Source organism: Netta rufina, assembly GCF_964035555.1.
Source record: "Netta rufina genome assembly, chromosome: 7".
In the NCBI taxonomy this organism is placed as follows: Eukaryota; Metazoa; Chordata; class Aves; order Anseriformes; family Anatidae; genus Netta; species Netta rufina.
In genome coordinates, this window is record NC_140130.1 from 4,385,887 (window position 1) to 4,400,588 (window position 14,702).

Genomic DNA, 14,702 nt, shown 5'->3' on the forward strand with positions numbered 1-14,702 from the left:
GAGCTGCAATAAAAATACCCAGCGTAAACTAACTGATAAGTATCACCCCATCTGACAGGGACAGAGGCTGACGACTTACTGAGTTACTTTATCTTTTGCTGTGTAATTTCACCAGCTTTATAACAGCTTTGCTGCTTACCTTCCCAGCAGTCTTGTCTCATTTCAGGATATGAAAGTGTAAGATAGCAATATTCGTGCTCAGGAAATTAAAGCTAGTCAGTATCTGTTTTAATCATCAGGATACTTACTTCTATTATAGAACATATAAACTGCCTTTTTTTTTTCCTGTCTCTCCTAAAGAATTAAACAAGCATTCAGGAAATGACCTTACCTATCATTCAGCATTACTCAGCCTGAGGTTTTAAGTCCTATGCTGTTTGTATTCATCATCAACATTTTAATTCTTACATTGCCACTTGAGAAGTGTTACCAAAACAACTGGTAAAAACAAGAACCTTGTGAAGAACTGGAACATTCTCAGTCATATATTCAGCATTTGCACAAAACCAGGAATCACAGCAGGAATTAAGGATATATTAATTTTATATAATACAAGACACACCAAGTCAGACCCCTCAGATACCCACCAGATTCAGAACCCTTTATTATCTACTTAAACAACTCATAGGGAGTGCTGAAGAGGAAAATAGGGTGTTATCCCCCTCCCCTACAGCTTTTGCAGGTGTCTGCCCTCTTCCCAGCTTGCAGTTCACAGACTCTAATCCTAATGCACTACCTGCAATTACTGTTCTTTTGCAGCTGTCTCCATTTTGCAGAGGAAGATTAATTCTTTCTTTGGCTGCTAGAAAACCACATATATCTGGCTATCATAATCACATCTTTTTAAAAGCTTGAGAGCCCCAGCTTACAGCCCCTGTGGCAATTTATATTTAAGCATGTCAAGTATGTTAAGTGCAGAGGCCAAGGCCCCACGTTATTATTAGTAATGTCATATGGGATGTTTACTGGTCTTTTGATGCTACTGGCAACAAGACTTCTAAAACCACTATATATATATACATTAAAAACAAGCTGAAAAAAACATATTCTGCTTGGGGAAGGGTGGGTAAAGTTCTGAATCACCTAACACAGAAATTTTTCAGGTGTTTATTGTTTTCCACATTAAGATGAGGGAGAACTGGGGTGCACACTTATTCCAGTTAACTGTTCTTGCTGGCGTGCAGGTCAGGTCACACCAGTACTGTCCCCAGAGCAAAAGAGGCTGCACAGCTTCCTCCTGCTTTCCAGTGCTGCTAGGTTTGCTCTGCTAGGAAACGTTAAATCACCCCCTAGTTGGGAAACACAGAAAATTGGGCCTTTCAAGTTAAAGTGTCTATGCAAGTATAAGAAATGTCTGTATCAGTTACTAGGGCAATTTACTTCTTCACTAGGGCAAATATGAATAAAATTATTGATCTGTAGCAGGTATGTTACAAAATGCAAGTTTTGCTATTGCTTTTTGAGGAGCTAAGAGCCTTCCAAATATCTGCAACAAATATCGAAAGGTGATTTACCAAAACAGCCCGGTTTTAATCATGTGTGACATGAAGGTCTGTGCAAAGCCCTAGTGTATGCTCACTTGTCAAGTTAACCACCTGGTTAGGCACTAAATCATCCATCAAAGTACCCCCTTTTACCTTTAGATGCTAGTGAAATGGGGAGGGAAGACTCAGATGTCATCTGATCTGAAGTAATCCATCTGGTTGCACTTCCATCTTTTTGTAAAACAGAGAAAAATTGTACCCTGTTACTATGTATCTCTCATATGGACTAGTGTTTTCTCCATTCCCAGTACTCAATATTATTTACAGTCCGTCTCTGATAAAGTGGATTGGAAGTCTTGAGCAGGTATAGAGGAAAGCAGCATGTGCACTAAAAGAAAATACGTAATCACATTTGGCAGAAATTACAGAGGATTATTACTTTTGTGCCTTTAATGTTTTCAGGTGCAAAATATGCAAGGGAAAAGCATCTAGAAAGATTCAAAAGATTTTGGATAAGCAAGTTTATGTGTTGTAAAAATAGCTGTCACTCCTGATGCCATCAAAAGTAGGGTCAATGTAGCTGTAACAACAGACCAGCATTACTCCGAACTTTTATAAATAGATTGGTGCAAACGTAACCAGTATCAGCAAACAACACTGGTAATGCCCCGTAAAGAAAACTGGCACCAAAATAATGATACTAATTAAGCTAATAAGATGTACACATTTGCCTGGCAAATCTGGTGGCCTTCTACAATGGGGTTACAGCATTGATGGGTAGGGGAAGAGCAACTGAAATCATCTACCTGAACTTGTGCAAAGCATTTGACACTGTCCCCCATGACAACCTTGTCTCTAAATTGGAGAGACATGGATTTGACAGATGGACCACTTGGTGGGAAAGGAATTGGTAGGATGGTCACACTCAAAGAATTGTGGCCAATGGTGTAATGTCCAGCTGGAGATCAGTAAAGAAAGAGTGGTGTTCCTCAGGGATCAGTATTGGGACCACTGCTGTTTAACATCTTTGTCAATGATGAGAACAGTGGGGTTGAGTGCTCCCTCAGCAAGTTTGCCAACAACACCAAGCTGTGTGATACAGTCGACACGCTGGAGGGAAGGGATGCCATCCAGAGCGACCTGACCAGGCCTGGGAGGTGGGCCCACCTGAACCTCCTGACATTCAACAAGGCCAAGAGCAAGGTCCTGCACCTGGGTAGGGGCAAGTCGAGGCACAAATACAAGCTGAGCAGAGAATGGCCTGAGAGCAGACCTGAGGAGAAGGACCTGGGGGCATTGGTGGATGAGAAGCTTGACATGAGCAGTCAAAATGCACTTTGAGCCCAGAAAGCTGTGTCCTGGGCTATATCGAAAGAAGTGTAGACAGCAGGGAAAGGAAGGTCTCCCTTTCTACTCGGCTCTTGGGAGACTCTACCTGAGTGCTGTGTTCATTCTGAGGTCCCCAACAACAGAAGGATGTGGACCTGTTGGAGCGTGTCCAGAGGAGGGCCATGAGGATGATGAGAGGGCTGGAGTACCTCTGCTATGAAGAACGGCTGAGGGAGTTGGGCTTATTCAGATGGGAGACAAGAAGGCTTCAGGGAGACCTTACAGCAGCCTTCCAGCACCTAAAAGGGGCTACAGGAAAGGGAGGGAGGGACTCTGTCAGGGAGTGTAGTGATAGGACAAGGGGGAATTATTTTAAACTAAAAAAGGGTAGATTTAGATTAGACATTAGGAAGAAATTCTTCAGAGGGTGTTAAGGCACTGACACAGGCTGCCCAGAGACGCTGTGGCTGCCCCATCCCTGGGGGTCTTCAAGGCCAGGCTGGATGGGTTTTGGGCAGCCTGGGCTGGTGGGAGGGGGCCCTGCCCAGGGCAGGGGGTTGGAACTGGATGGTCTTCAAGATCCTTTCCAACCCAAAGTGCTCCATGATTCTATGATTCTCTGGGTTGCATGGATAAATACTTGTGTTACAGTTTGTAGCAATACACAGAAGCATGGTAAGTCAGTCAGCACATCAAACCACTGCACAGCAAGGCCAAATGTGTCACTCCAGGAGTAGATATTTAATATTGTTTACATGTTGGGAGAAAACTGCAATTTTTTAGGTAAAACTTCCCATGGAGATGCGCAGGATTTATAACCAGACTGCCTTAAGCATTTCCCCACTGATGGGACAAGTGACAAGAAATTCAAGAGATCTCTGCAGTGAGTAGAGGCTTTCACTTCAAAAAATGAAATCAACCCTTTCTGTATGTATGTAGCTTTATTCGTTAGAATTACTGATGGAATTACTTGTGTACACAAAAGTACAATGTACTGACATATTAGCCAGGGTTACAAAAAAGGAAGCAAATGCAAAACAAACAAGTACAACATAGAATTTTAAAAGTTTGTTCAAAATACCAAAAGCTGGACCTGTAAGATTTTAAACACATTAATGGTGACTGGCCTGATATTTCATTACTTAGCATACAAACCCTGATATGGCCCTATATATGAGGCCACAGCAGGGAGGGCAGTTACTACTAAGCCAGGACAACGCTGGCATACATACATGGGGTATCAGAGGTCCACCAGTAAATCGTAACAAGAAAGTTTCTATCTGAAGTGAGGTTCTGGAACTGCCTTCCAAAATGAATACTTGGTGCAGAAAAACTTACTTATTAACAATGCAGGTGATTTTGAAGAGTGCTTGATCCAGCACAGTGACCTTCTGGATAATAAGAAGGTTCTTACTGCATTTAGATTGTAAGCAATTGTCCAACAAGTTATAGTATTGTTACAGTATTGTGCATGCATGAATTACAAATCACTATAGTAAGTACAATGCAATAAAAGAAGATAACCAAAGTACATAGTTTAGAAATCAGCACAGTTTTGTTTGAAGTTCATTTTCATACAGCTTTTGGAAGATCACTTAATAGCATAATATCCTAGAGTCTAGCATGAACTTTTGGTTCTACTGAGAGTATATTTTTACCACAGTGTAGAGAAAAATACTACTTACTACATAACATTTAATAATACAAGAAACAATATATAAGATATTAGATAACTACACAAAATTACTTTATGTTAATACTGAAAAGGGCTTTGCTTATTAAAGCTTGCTTATTAAACAAAACCTCCATCTGTAAAGCTCATAGAATGTGTGTTAACAGATAAGTATTAAGACATCTATTCAAACAATGTTCACATCACAGTGAATGAATACTAAATACAAATAACTTAAAGCTGCTGCAAAAAATACTGAATTGTTGAACAGATGATCTCATGTTCCTGCATATTTTGCATTTTAGATCTCATAGTTTCTGAATTTCCTCAGAAGCTCTGATGGGGCGTCCCCTGACCAGCGGAAACGTAAGTGCCAGTAATTTGCCTCTGAAAACCCTGAGGAAAATAAAGAAGAGAGAAAAAGGCAAGTAAATTATTATAAACTAGTATAAAACTGAGTTGTTGAAAGAATGAAAAACTACATTTGCTTAATCGAAAGAAGATAGGGTTACAGGATTAATCTCCACATATGTGAAAGGCAGCAGCATAAAGAGAAGATGTATTGGTTCTTCTCACACTCAAGTAGAGTTTTTCAAGCCCTTAGTTATGGTGTTTTTCTGGCCCAGTGATGTGTTTTTATCATCTCTGAGCTGTGAATATTAAAATGTGAACTTCCCATATCAGGAAGCTGAACCCTACTACCAGATTTATTGTTAAAGTCTTTTATTCAGGTTGAAATAGCTATGTGGAGTTGTAGTCTGTAATTCTTACCAACCAGCAGACAGAAACTAAAAATATCTCCATTTAAAAGGAGGATCCAATATAATAAAATTTCCTTGGCAAAAACAAACAAAAATTCATTAACAAATTCATTAGCAAGTATGAAGATAGATATGCATACTGGCTCTCACAAATAAATGCATTCTAATATTCACATTTATTAACAGTAATTTGCATCCACTGGGTAAGATAAGGAATCATTTAATATGTTTGATAATTTTCACATTCCAATCTATGAAAAATAAATTAAAACTTAAAAAAATTGTAAGACAGAAGATGCCTGCAAAGCAAGCCAGCTACCACAAGGATTAAGGTGACATTTTCTCTACTTTGAAATTTGATTCCTTTACAAAGGTGACAATGTTGATTTAATCACCTGAAATACAGAATACTTTAATGTTATAAGGCACAATTTTTAAATATTATTTTTAGTTATGTTTCACCAACATTTGTTTGTAGAACTTTTTATCTATCTTCTGCATTCCACAAACACTTGGGTTTAAACTAGGTTTTGTTCCCTCCCTGTTTAGTTTAATTCCCTGTTTGATCAAGTTGAGAAGAAATGATAGGACTTGGTTTAATAATAGTTCTCTGATAATATAAACATAAGATTATGAAACTCCTAAAGGATGAAACAGAACAGAGAGTGTCCTAACTTTAATTCAGGTATACTAACCTAAAATAGACAGGAAATGCTAACTAGCCAGATGACAGCTTTTGAAACTCACATTTATTCAGGTGCATGCACTGTTGTTGTTCATATATATACGTATATAACAAATAAACAAAAGAAGCCTTCAAGCCTCAATTTTTAGTCCTTATGAGCTCATCAGATGCAAACTGTGCATAAGTATTAAGTACTGGATTTAAAAAACATAGGTATATAATAACTATGTGTTTTATGTAATGTGCTTTAAAGTTATTTTGTAAAAAAAAAAAAAAATCACTGAAAATAGTTGACGATTTTTACCCACTTCAGTCTAACAGGAAAACTGAGTTTTCCATTTCAGTTTAAGAACTATTTTTTCCTCTTCTTCTGTTTTTGTCTTTACTAGCAAACAGCAGGCAAACAAAGGGTAGGGAGGGAGAAAGGTCTGAAAGCTTGAAAAATAAATAAGTAACAACAATCCAAAAACTAAAACAAAACCCCAGCCCCAAACCGCATTTTAAAAGCTACCAATTAAATGTGTTGCTTCAGAGAACAATTTCTCATGACTAAAAGCCTCAGTTTCAGGCCAGAGTCTGGATACTGCAATCTTCTGCAACTGCTGGTTTTACTTACTTGGGGAGTCTGGATTCTTTGAAGACTGTGGTTTCTCATCAGGAATTGCGACATCTTTTTGCTCCCTGTTCCCATCTGACAATCCTTTGTTTTCAGATTGCTGGGTCCAAATCTCATTGGTTATGTTGTTGCTATTATTCAAGTCAGGAGCTTCCAGCATTTGGTCTTTTTTATTTTGGACAGCCCAGTGCATTGACTAAAGAAATGCAAAAACAGGAAACAAAGAACAAATTCCCATGCTTTAAAAGATTTTCAGAAGAAGTTTTCTTTCTTATATTCTGTTAATAAATGGTTAAAAAGCACGTACTAGAGAAGCTTGCACGTCAATAGGATAAGGAAAGCATGGTAACATATTGCAAACAGCATTTAAGAGGATAGTTTATGTGAGGCAGACATGAAGAACAACATGTAGGAGTACATCAAATAATTATAAGGGCCTTTTGTCCAGTTTCTTCCATCATGACTTCAGACACTTTTTTAAGAGGACTGAAGTGACTCCTCTTTCCTTTTTCAAAGATCTCTTTGATTTCAAGATGCTCTTTGAAAGCAGGAGTATTTTGAAAGCTTTTCTACTGAAGTCTGCAGAATGATTTCTGTTTGGAACTAAACTATGCTTGGTGGGATACTTCCAGAAAACATTTAAACTCGGGCATGATGCTTCAGCTGAAGATGCTCTCAAACGTCACTTCTAAGCAGAACTGAGGCAAGCAAAATTGGGATGAAAAACATATTTGTTCACTTGTCTTAGTATCTGATCGTGTAGCTTTTTAACTACCATGCACTCTAACAAGGGAGAAAATAATCAACCATCATGGAATCGGGACCTACTAGGAACACACCACCAAATTATCACCCTAGCAAAATGAGGAAGGAAATCAATCCTCAAAACATGTGTCTCTAAGCCACTGTGCAAATCAAAAGTACTTCCTTACTACAAGGAAATAATGGTATTTAAACAGCGGTGTTTTCTGTGACAGAAGAAATTGGTCATGCCATTTTTAGGTAACCTGCATTTCCGGTTGACTCGTAGGGTCATTTGTGCTTCTCAGACATTTGTGCTGTTAGCCGTCTTAGAACACAGCTGGAGTACAACTCCTGAGAGTCTGACGGACAATACAGCATTTCAGGAATTTATAATATTGTTCAAGGATCCTAGTTCTAATTTAACTTTGAAAACAAATAAAAGGTCCCTGCAAAGAAAGGCAAAGAGTGATGAAACATCTGAAAGCAGCTTTTAAACTACTGTAATAAATTTGCTATAAAACTAATAGCCTAAAACCCTTCTACGAACAGGCTTCTGTAGCCTTCCAATTTTACCTGAGTTTCCTTAGAAATTACCCTGCATTATCCCATCCTGAAAACCTGCATCTGGAGAAGTGTTGCAACTCACCCTGTCACTAAGTGGAACATTTCTGCTGGGCCAGCCCTACCTCCCCTCTCCTGAATGCCCCAACCTAGACACCACCAACCGTTTTCACGGAGTTGCTCAGGGCCTCCCACTGCTGGAACGGAATGGTGATTTTGCTTCTCCGCCAGTAATCATAGCGTGCTCGACTCTCTTCATTAATAAGAATCTCCTTAGCTTGCTGCAGCTTCTGGAAATTCTCCACTAGAACACAAACCAAGAAGATGCTAAAGCCAACACTTGTTTTCAAATAAATTAATTCAGATGTGAAAGGGGAGCTGCCAGCAATGCAAGCTAAAATGACAAGCAGTCCTGACAAGCACGTAGAGGAACCTAAATATAGTGCAAATTAACTAACTTGTGCGTTTCATTGGATATTTTTTCCACATATGCTAAAATGTTATCTTGGATACCAGCCTGCATGAATGAGAGCCCTTAGTTTTCCCTACAGGATAATTTTTCATTACATAGTTACTAAGGATGCAGCTGCATGTTACTGTTTGTAGAAGGGTTATAAAGATTTAGATTTTATCTATGAGTCACCTGCATTACGGTGATCTATTATTATGACTATTATTATTCATTTATTCCACTTCACAAATTAGATTTCTTTTGAAATACGCTAAGCCCAAACACTAATCAAAATTGATAACCATAAATCAAACAACAGACAACAGGCTGGGGAGGCACTTCTCTGAGGTTTCCTTCTTCTAGTGTCACTAGTTTTCAACAAATAAAAAGTTACTTTAATTACTCTTTATTGAGCTTTGTTAAACAGACGAAAACAAAAATATAAACTTTCACCAGTACTGTAAAAAGGCATTTAAAGTAAAGGCAAGATGATCATGTTAAATAGAGTATAAAATATTTCTTTTCAACAAAGCTGCTCCAGCATTGGCACTTGGCCTCCCATTTTGAGTTACTGAGTTTCAGTGAATTTAGAGGGAGCTGCTGCAGGGGTAACATGCAGTGGAGCAGTCTCCCGTTTCTTTGCCATAAGAGCCAGAATTTGGTGCAGACAAACTCTATTCCATTGTTTCCATTGGTACTTGTGCTACCATTTTCAATGAATTAAAGACTAGCGATGAGGCTATTGTTAATAGGTGGTAGATTGTCTTTCAAACGCCAAATCACATGGGGTTCCTTGACAGGGAATATCAGAGTGAAAAATCCCACCTATTCTGCCTTTTAACCCTGCCTTGTGAACTCACTGAAACTAGACCTGGGTGGCACTTCAAGAGCAAAAGCCACGCTGGCTGAGAATTCTCCTTGAGGCAGTGGAGTGGGAGTCGCCTGTAACATCCACTACACTCATAGCTCTGCCGTCCCAGGGGAGGGTGTGGATGCGGTCAAACTCACAGAAGTGGGTAGCCTGTATTGTTCAGTTTATAACTAAACTAATAGGAAGGATCCCGGGGAAAAACTTCATGCATTAAGCAAAATAATAAGTATAATTGATTATTCTATGACCATTTTTTAGTGGGACCATAGTTATGATCAGAATAGCCTTTATTATAAGAATATAAACTATTCAGAGAGAGGTGAGCATCAATGAGAGCTGTCTTTTAGCTACAACTGGGTAAGACTGTCTCCAAATAACTCAGGTGCTGCTTAGATGTCACAGGCACAGCTTGTATATGAAGAACTGCATGCATGCTTTCATAAACTCAGATGTTAGCTGATGTTCTGCAAACAGATGGCTACTCACGTGATGCCAGGTTCTCTTTTATTTCCAGTCACTAAATTACATTAAAAGAAACTAAACTACATTTAATATGCTCCTGATGGGCTTGTTCGTGGAAGCAAATTAACTAGTTGACGCAAGTGTGGCATTTGAATGCCACTGAGCATGGAAGCAGGCCAGCTTCAGAAGTCTAGAAAGCGATGCACTCCATAAACAATTTCTAGATTAGAAGATGCTCGACCATAGGAAAAAAAATGATATTCCTAGAAATGAAAACACTGCAAGTGACTTTCTGCTCTTACCACCTAGGAGTGTGCAAGTTTTCAACAGAATATTAAGGATTGCTAATTAAAGAATACACTCAAATACACAAGATGCTTAAAATGTATTGGGCAAGAGAACAATTAATAAAATGTTAAGGCTGAATTTATTGTCTTAGTCACCTTAGCTATCTTATGAAAGAATATATTATTTTTAAACAGGGAAGAATACATACCTGCTTTGGGGTTTCCAGGATGTTTGTCAGGATGACATTCAAGGGCTTTAATCTTAAATTCTGCAAGAATTTGTTCAACCTAAACAGAATGTCAAGATTTAAAGTGAGTAAATACATACATACATTAAAGACTTTCAGATTTGCTCTTTGAAAGGAGCTGGGAGGAACAACTGAGAATGTTGATTTTTTTCCTATTCATTTTTAGTACAGGCAAAACAGGTAACAAAGTCTCACTGCAGGAACCAAAAGCCTGTATTGCTAAGGATCGGTTTGTGGGTTTGGGTGGCTTTGTCCACATCCTCTGCAAGAAAACTTAGCCAGTGCCACATGGCTTATCTACCTTGCATACCACAAGGCTGGACAAGGAGCAGTTAACAGTCTTCCTGTCAAGTTTATTTTCCGGGCAAAAGGTTGGCTTGGAATACAATAAATTTGTAACCAATATTAGAATATTGAAAGGTATTAGTTGATATTATTCACAAACTCCCACACAGTTTATAGTGCCATTAGTTATTATAAGCTGTGGAGTGGCAGAGACATTTAACAGCTAACAAAACTCAGGAAACCCCTGGAGTTGGGGATAGGCTTAGATTTTCAGAGTATCTTGTTTCATCCTACAGTTCATATGCCAAATCTTTTTGGAATCATTCTTGTACAGTTCAAGCTATTACAACAATTTATCCTACAATGTCAACTAGCTACTATTTTTTCCATGCTGGAAAAGCTGTTCATATGAATTCCTCATCCATCAGACCCTGCTGTCCACATAAAACATAAATGAAGTATTTCAAGATAAAGTCAGAAGATCTTTTTTCTTCAAAATAAAATTACTTGTCTCTTAACCAGATGGCCAAATTATGTGGTCATATGCTGGGCAAAATGTGGTCTATGATAGTATTTTAAGAATTCCATACTTTTCACTCTTCTCAGTAGCTTCCTCCAGAGGTACATATGTGAGGTGGTATATTTCCAGTCATAAGACCCTTAAAAAGATATAGGTATATTATACAGAGAACTTGTTGAAACTGGGTACTGTATAGCCACTGTTACTAAAACTTGCTTACATAAAGGGGAACTTTCAAATATGTGCAGTAGCAGAAGGGTAGCATGGAAGTCTTTAGTTTAAATAATATTTTTTTTAAAGTTCATTTGAAGTTTACACAAAATACATTAAATTTACATAAAATATTCAATGATGTGTTCTACCAAGAAAGTTATTCAAAACCCACTAGATATGAATAACATTTTTCTTGGAAGGATGTAGGAAAGAGATCTCTCCTCGTCCTCTTAAGTCTGAAGATGAAGAAGTTGTCTATGAGCTCAGTTCTTCAAGAAGCCAAGAATAAACACAGGTATTTACCTGAATGCAGAGAAATGCTGTTGAAGAAATTGAGATTATTTGTGCTCCAATTTAAGCAGGTCAGATCAAGAACAGAATATTCAGTACCTTGCACAAAAATACTGGAGCTGAGAGCATGTAAGAGTAAATTTACTTCTGTGTATGCCTAAAGAAGAACGCATAAGAAGAAGCCTGTACCACTACAATGTTAATGCTCTGATTACACAAATTAGTGTGATTGCAAAATATCTGTAATGCTTAGAATTTCTTTGTAAAGCTAGAAGTAGTCATGTGCGCTATCCTGAGAGAAGGCAATCATGGGGCCCAGTCAAACTGGGATCTCAGTTCATACACTGAAGTCAAAAATAATGTTGTAACATCTGCTGCTTCTCTCAATAGATAGTACTCGACAGATTATTTTTCGGGACTCATTAGCAGTCATTTCACCTTTTAAATTTAATTTGAAGCAATCTGACAAATCATTATTTCATGTGTTCGAACTATTCATTAATTAATAAACCTATAAGGAATTAATATGAGCTAGAAAATGAGAAAAAGCATCTGCGAAACAAGCCTAGATAGGAACTTTAATACTGCCCTCTGCTGGGATGGAACATGGAAGTTATCTCAGGAAAAGAGAATTTTCTCAGGAAAGAGAAAAATTACCATCTGCAACAGAACAAAGATGCTTACTGATTTGCCTACAGTGATAAAAGAGACAGAGGTGTTGTCCCAGCATTTGACCACTAGGACAAAGGAAAGCATCTGATTAAATTTACTGAGCAAAATATAGCTTTTATCCGTGCTGAATATATCATTAATTACAGCAGAGTAATCAAATCTCCCTTTCCAAAGTCTGAATCCAGTTCCAGTAAACAGAGCAGACAGATTAAAAATATTAGCACACCCCTAACTCTGACTATCAAAAAAAAAAATGTTGTATAGACATCTTTGGAAAGAAAATTACTTGCTTACCTACAAATCATTCAACAATTGCTTACATAGTTCTCACCCTAAAGGATGTACCTGCTACCAAAACAAATTACTAAAACTAGTTTTTGAAGGCAAAGTATCATTTAGAAATCATTAGTAAAATTAATGAAAAAAAAAAAAAAGGTTTTCTACCCCATCAATTAATACAATTAAAAAAAAAACGAAAAAGTATAAGATAAATACTTGAGCAACTTGGTAGCATTATCTGTCACCTACAGCTATGAACGTTCAATTAGTTGCATATGCATAGCTTTTTTTTCATCTTTTAAAACTGTAAAGGTATTCCAAAATTTTATTTGCATGTTGTCAAATTTATGCAGTTGGCTCACGATTCATAACCATATCATATGTTGAACTAAACTAATGAAGAAACCCTCATTTCACTTATATCTGTAATACAATCCTGTTTCACAAGACATTTTTCATGAGAGCTTTATTCTAGGATCTGAACGTAGGCAGACAGATCAGAAAATTGAGCATTGCAAAGGAAGTTAGTAAAAGATAAAAGTGGCTAGAAGGAAGGTTTGCAATGCATTTCAAATAGTCCTACCCTGGGAGATAATGGACTTCAAATCCTCCCCGCAGATACACAAGCACACTCAAAATGTTATTAACCTGGAGGGGAGGTGGGGAAGGCTCTTACCGTAGATAGTTCATCACATCCTAGCAAGTTGTAGTAATCTTCCAAGTCATCCACTCTGCAGTTCAAAATTGCATCCATCTGGGCTAGTCCAGTGGGCTTTTTCAAGCTGAGGCACAGGGGGTGTAAAATACTATATTAATACAAAGCTTACAAACAGGTTTAAAAGTAGCCCGGGGAAACGGGCAATTTCCCCACAGGTCCGCAGCTCTCTCCAGCGCTTTTTAATAGAGGGAGCTGACACACATGAATTTTCGTGATTTCTCTGCCTGCCATTGGTCCCTGCAGGATGCCAATCCGCTGGCACAAACCTGCTGACAGCAGTGCTCCCTGGGATTTGTAGTTGTCCATCTCGTTTCAACATTAAACGCTGATTCCTGTCCAGGCTGAGAAGAGTTGTGAGTACCAAGTAAAATCTAGCTGTATTTATTGGAGATTTAGATCATCCCATATAGCCAGGTAAAATAGCTAGAGGCTTTCCTGCCCCAGGGTCTACATATACAAGGATATATTTTCTGCTTGATTTTTAATTGCAACTGCTGCCCGAGACATTGGCAAGGGGATTATAGAGGTAGTTATTGAAAAGAGCAAGAATTGCTTCCAAAATAATGATTACAGAGCTACACACTTTTGTGAGTGGGGTCCCAGCCTTGTGAAAGTTTCCAGGAGTTCTGCCAGCCCCTTCACAGAGGGTGGTGAATCCGTAGTCTTTGGAGGCTACCTAGCACGCACCTGTATTATTGTTCAAAAACAAACAGATCATTGCTCTTGTACAGTTTCCTTTTCTGACAAAATGAAAGATGAAAATACAGTGTCCTTACTGTTATCAAAAGAAAGAGACACTCATGCAAAAGTTACTTCAAATTGTGTCTTGAAGGCCTGTATCGTGTGCAGAACACGTTCTTGGTAAAACTCATTTGATGTTGAAGTGAAGCACCTTTTAGTTTGAACTGTACTTAATGATCAAGGCCTCAGTCCAACAAAGACTACGTTCATATTTAACTGTATTCTCCTATGATTTATTGAATTTAAAAGATATTTCCTAGGTGTAATAGTAACCACTCGCAGGAGTCTTTCCTCTGGAGCCTGAGGAGCTCTATATTTACTTTCCTGTAAGAGCTTTGTAACCCAAGATGTTCAATGTCACTAAATATTGCTGGTTCTTTAAACTAATACTTACATTTAAAAATACATTGTCTTGAACATCTCTACAATTTTAGATACAGTGACCTAGTGGTCTATGCAGAACAGACACACAGAGGGCGACCGAGGTTATCCCAGCTATATGTTAATGAGTGAAGGGTCTAGTGGCAAAGCACAATTGTTACTATAATACGAAATATGTCATTTTTGTGTTTACATTTTTATTATTATGTTATCATTATGTATATTGTTAATCTTCTGAAATTATCTACATATGAGCCTTCTACTGCTTTCTGTTCAATGTTGTATTGTCCGAGGTTTCTTGTTTTTACTGTGTATTCAGGTAGCCTGTTCAGATTGTAAAATATATAAAATGTGAAAGGAAGAAGCAGTATTATCAAACAGTAAAGTACAAACCTCTGCAAAACTACTTAAAGTGGTTAGAAAACATTATA

General features: G+C 38.0%; 1 protein-coding gene across 1 annotated transcript; it reads right to left on the reverse strand.

Annotated features, from left to right (window-relative positions):
- Window positions 1-3,781: 3,781 nt before the first annotated feature.
- On the reverse strand, window positions 3,782-13,294 carry DNAJC12 (DnaJ heat shock protein family (Hsp40) member C12). Its single transcript, XM_084290637.1, has 5 exons — window positions 13,108-13,294; window positions 10,133-10,211; window positions 8,017-8,156; window positions 6,548-6,743; window positions 3,782-4,881 (listed from the first exon to the last, which is right to left on the reverse strand). The coding sequence occupies exons 1-5, from the start codon at window positions 13,183-13,185 to the stop codon at window positions 4,787-4,789; spliced, it is 588 nt and encodes a 195-aa protein (XP_084146763.1). The 5' UTR covers window positions 13,186-13,294; the 3' UTR covers window positions 3,782-4,786.
- Window positions 13,295-14,702: the final 1,408 nt, after the last annotated feature.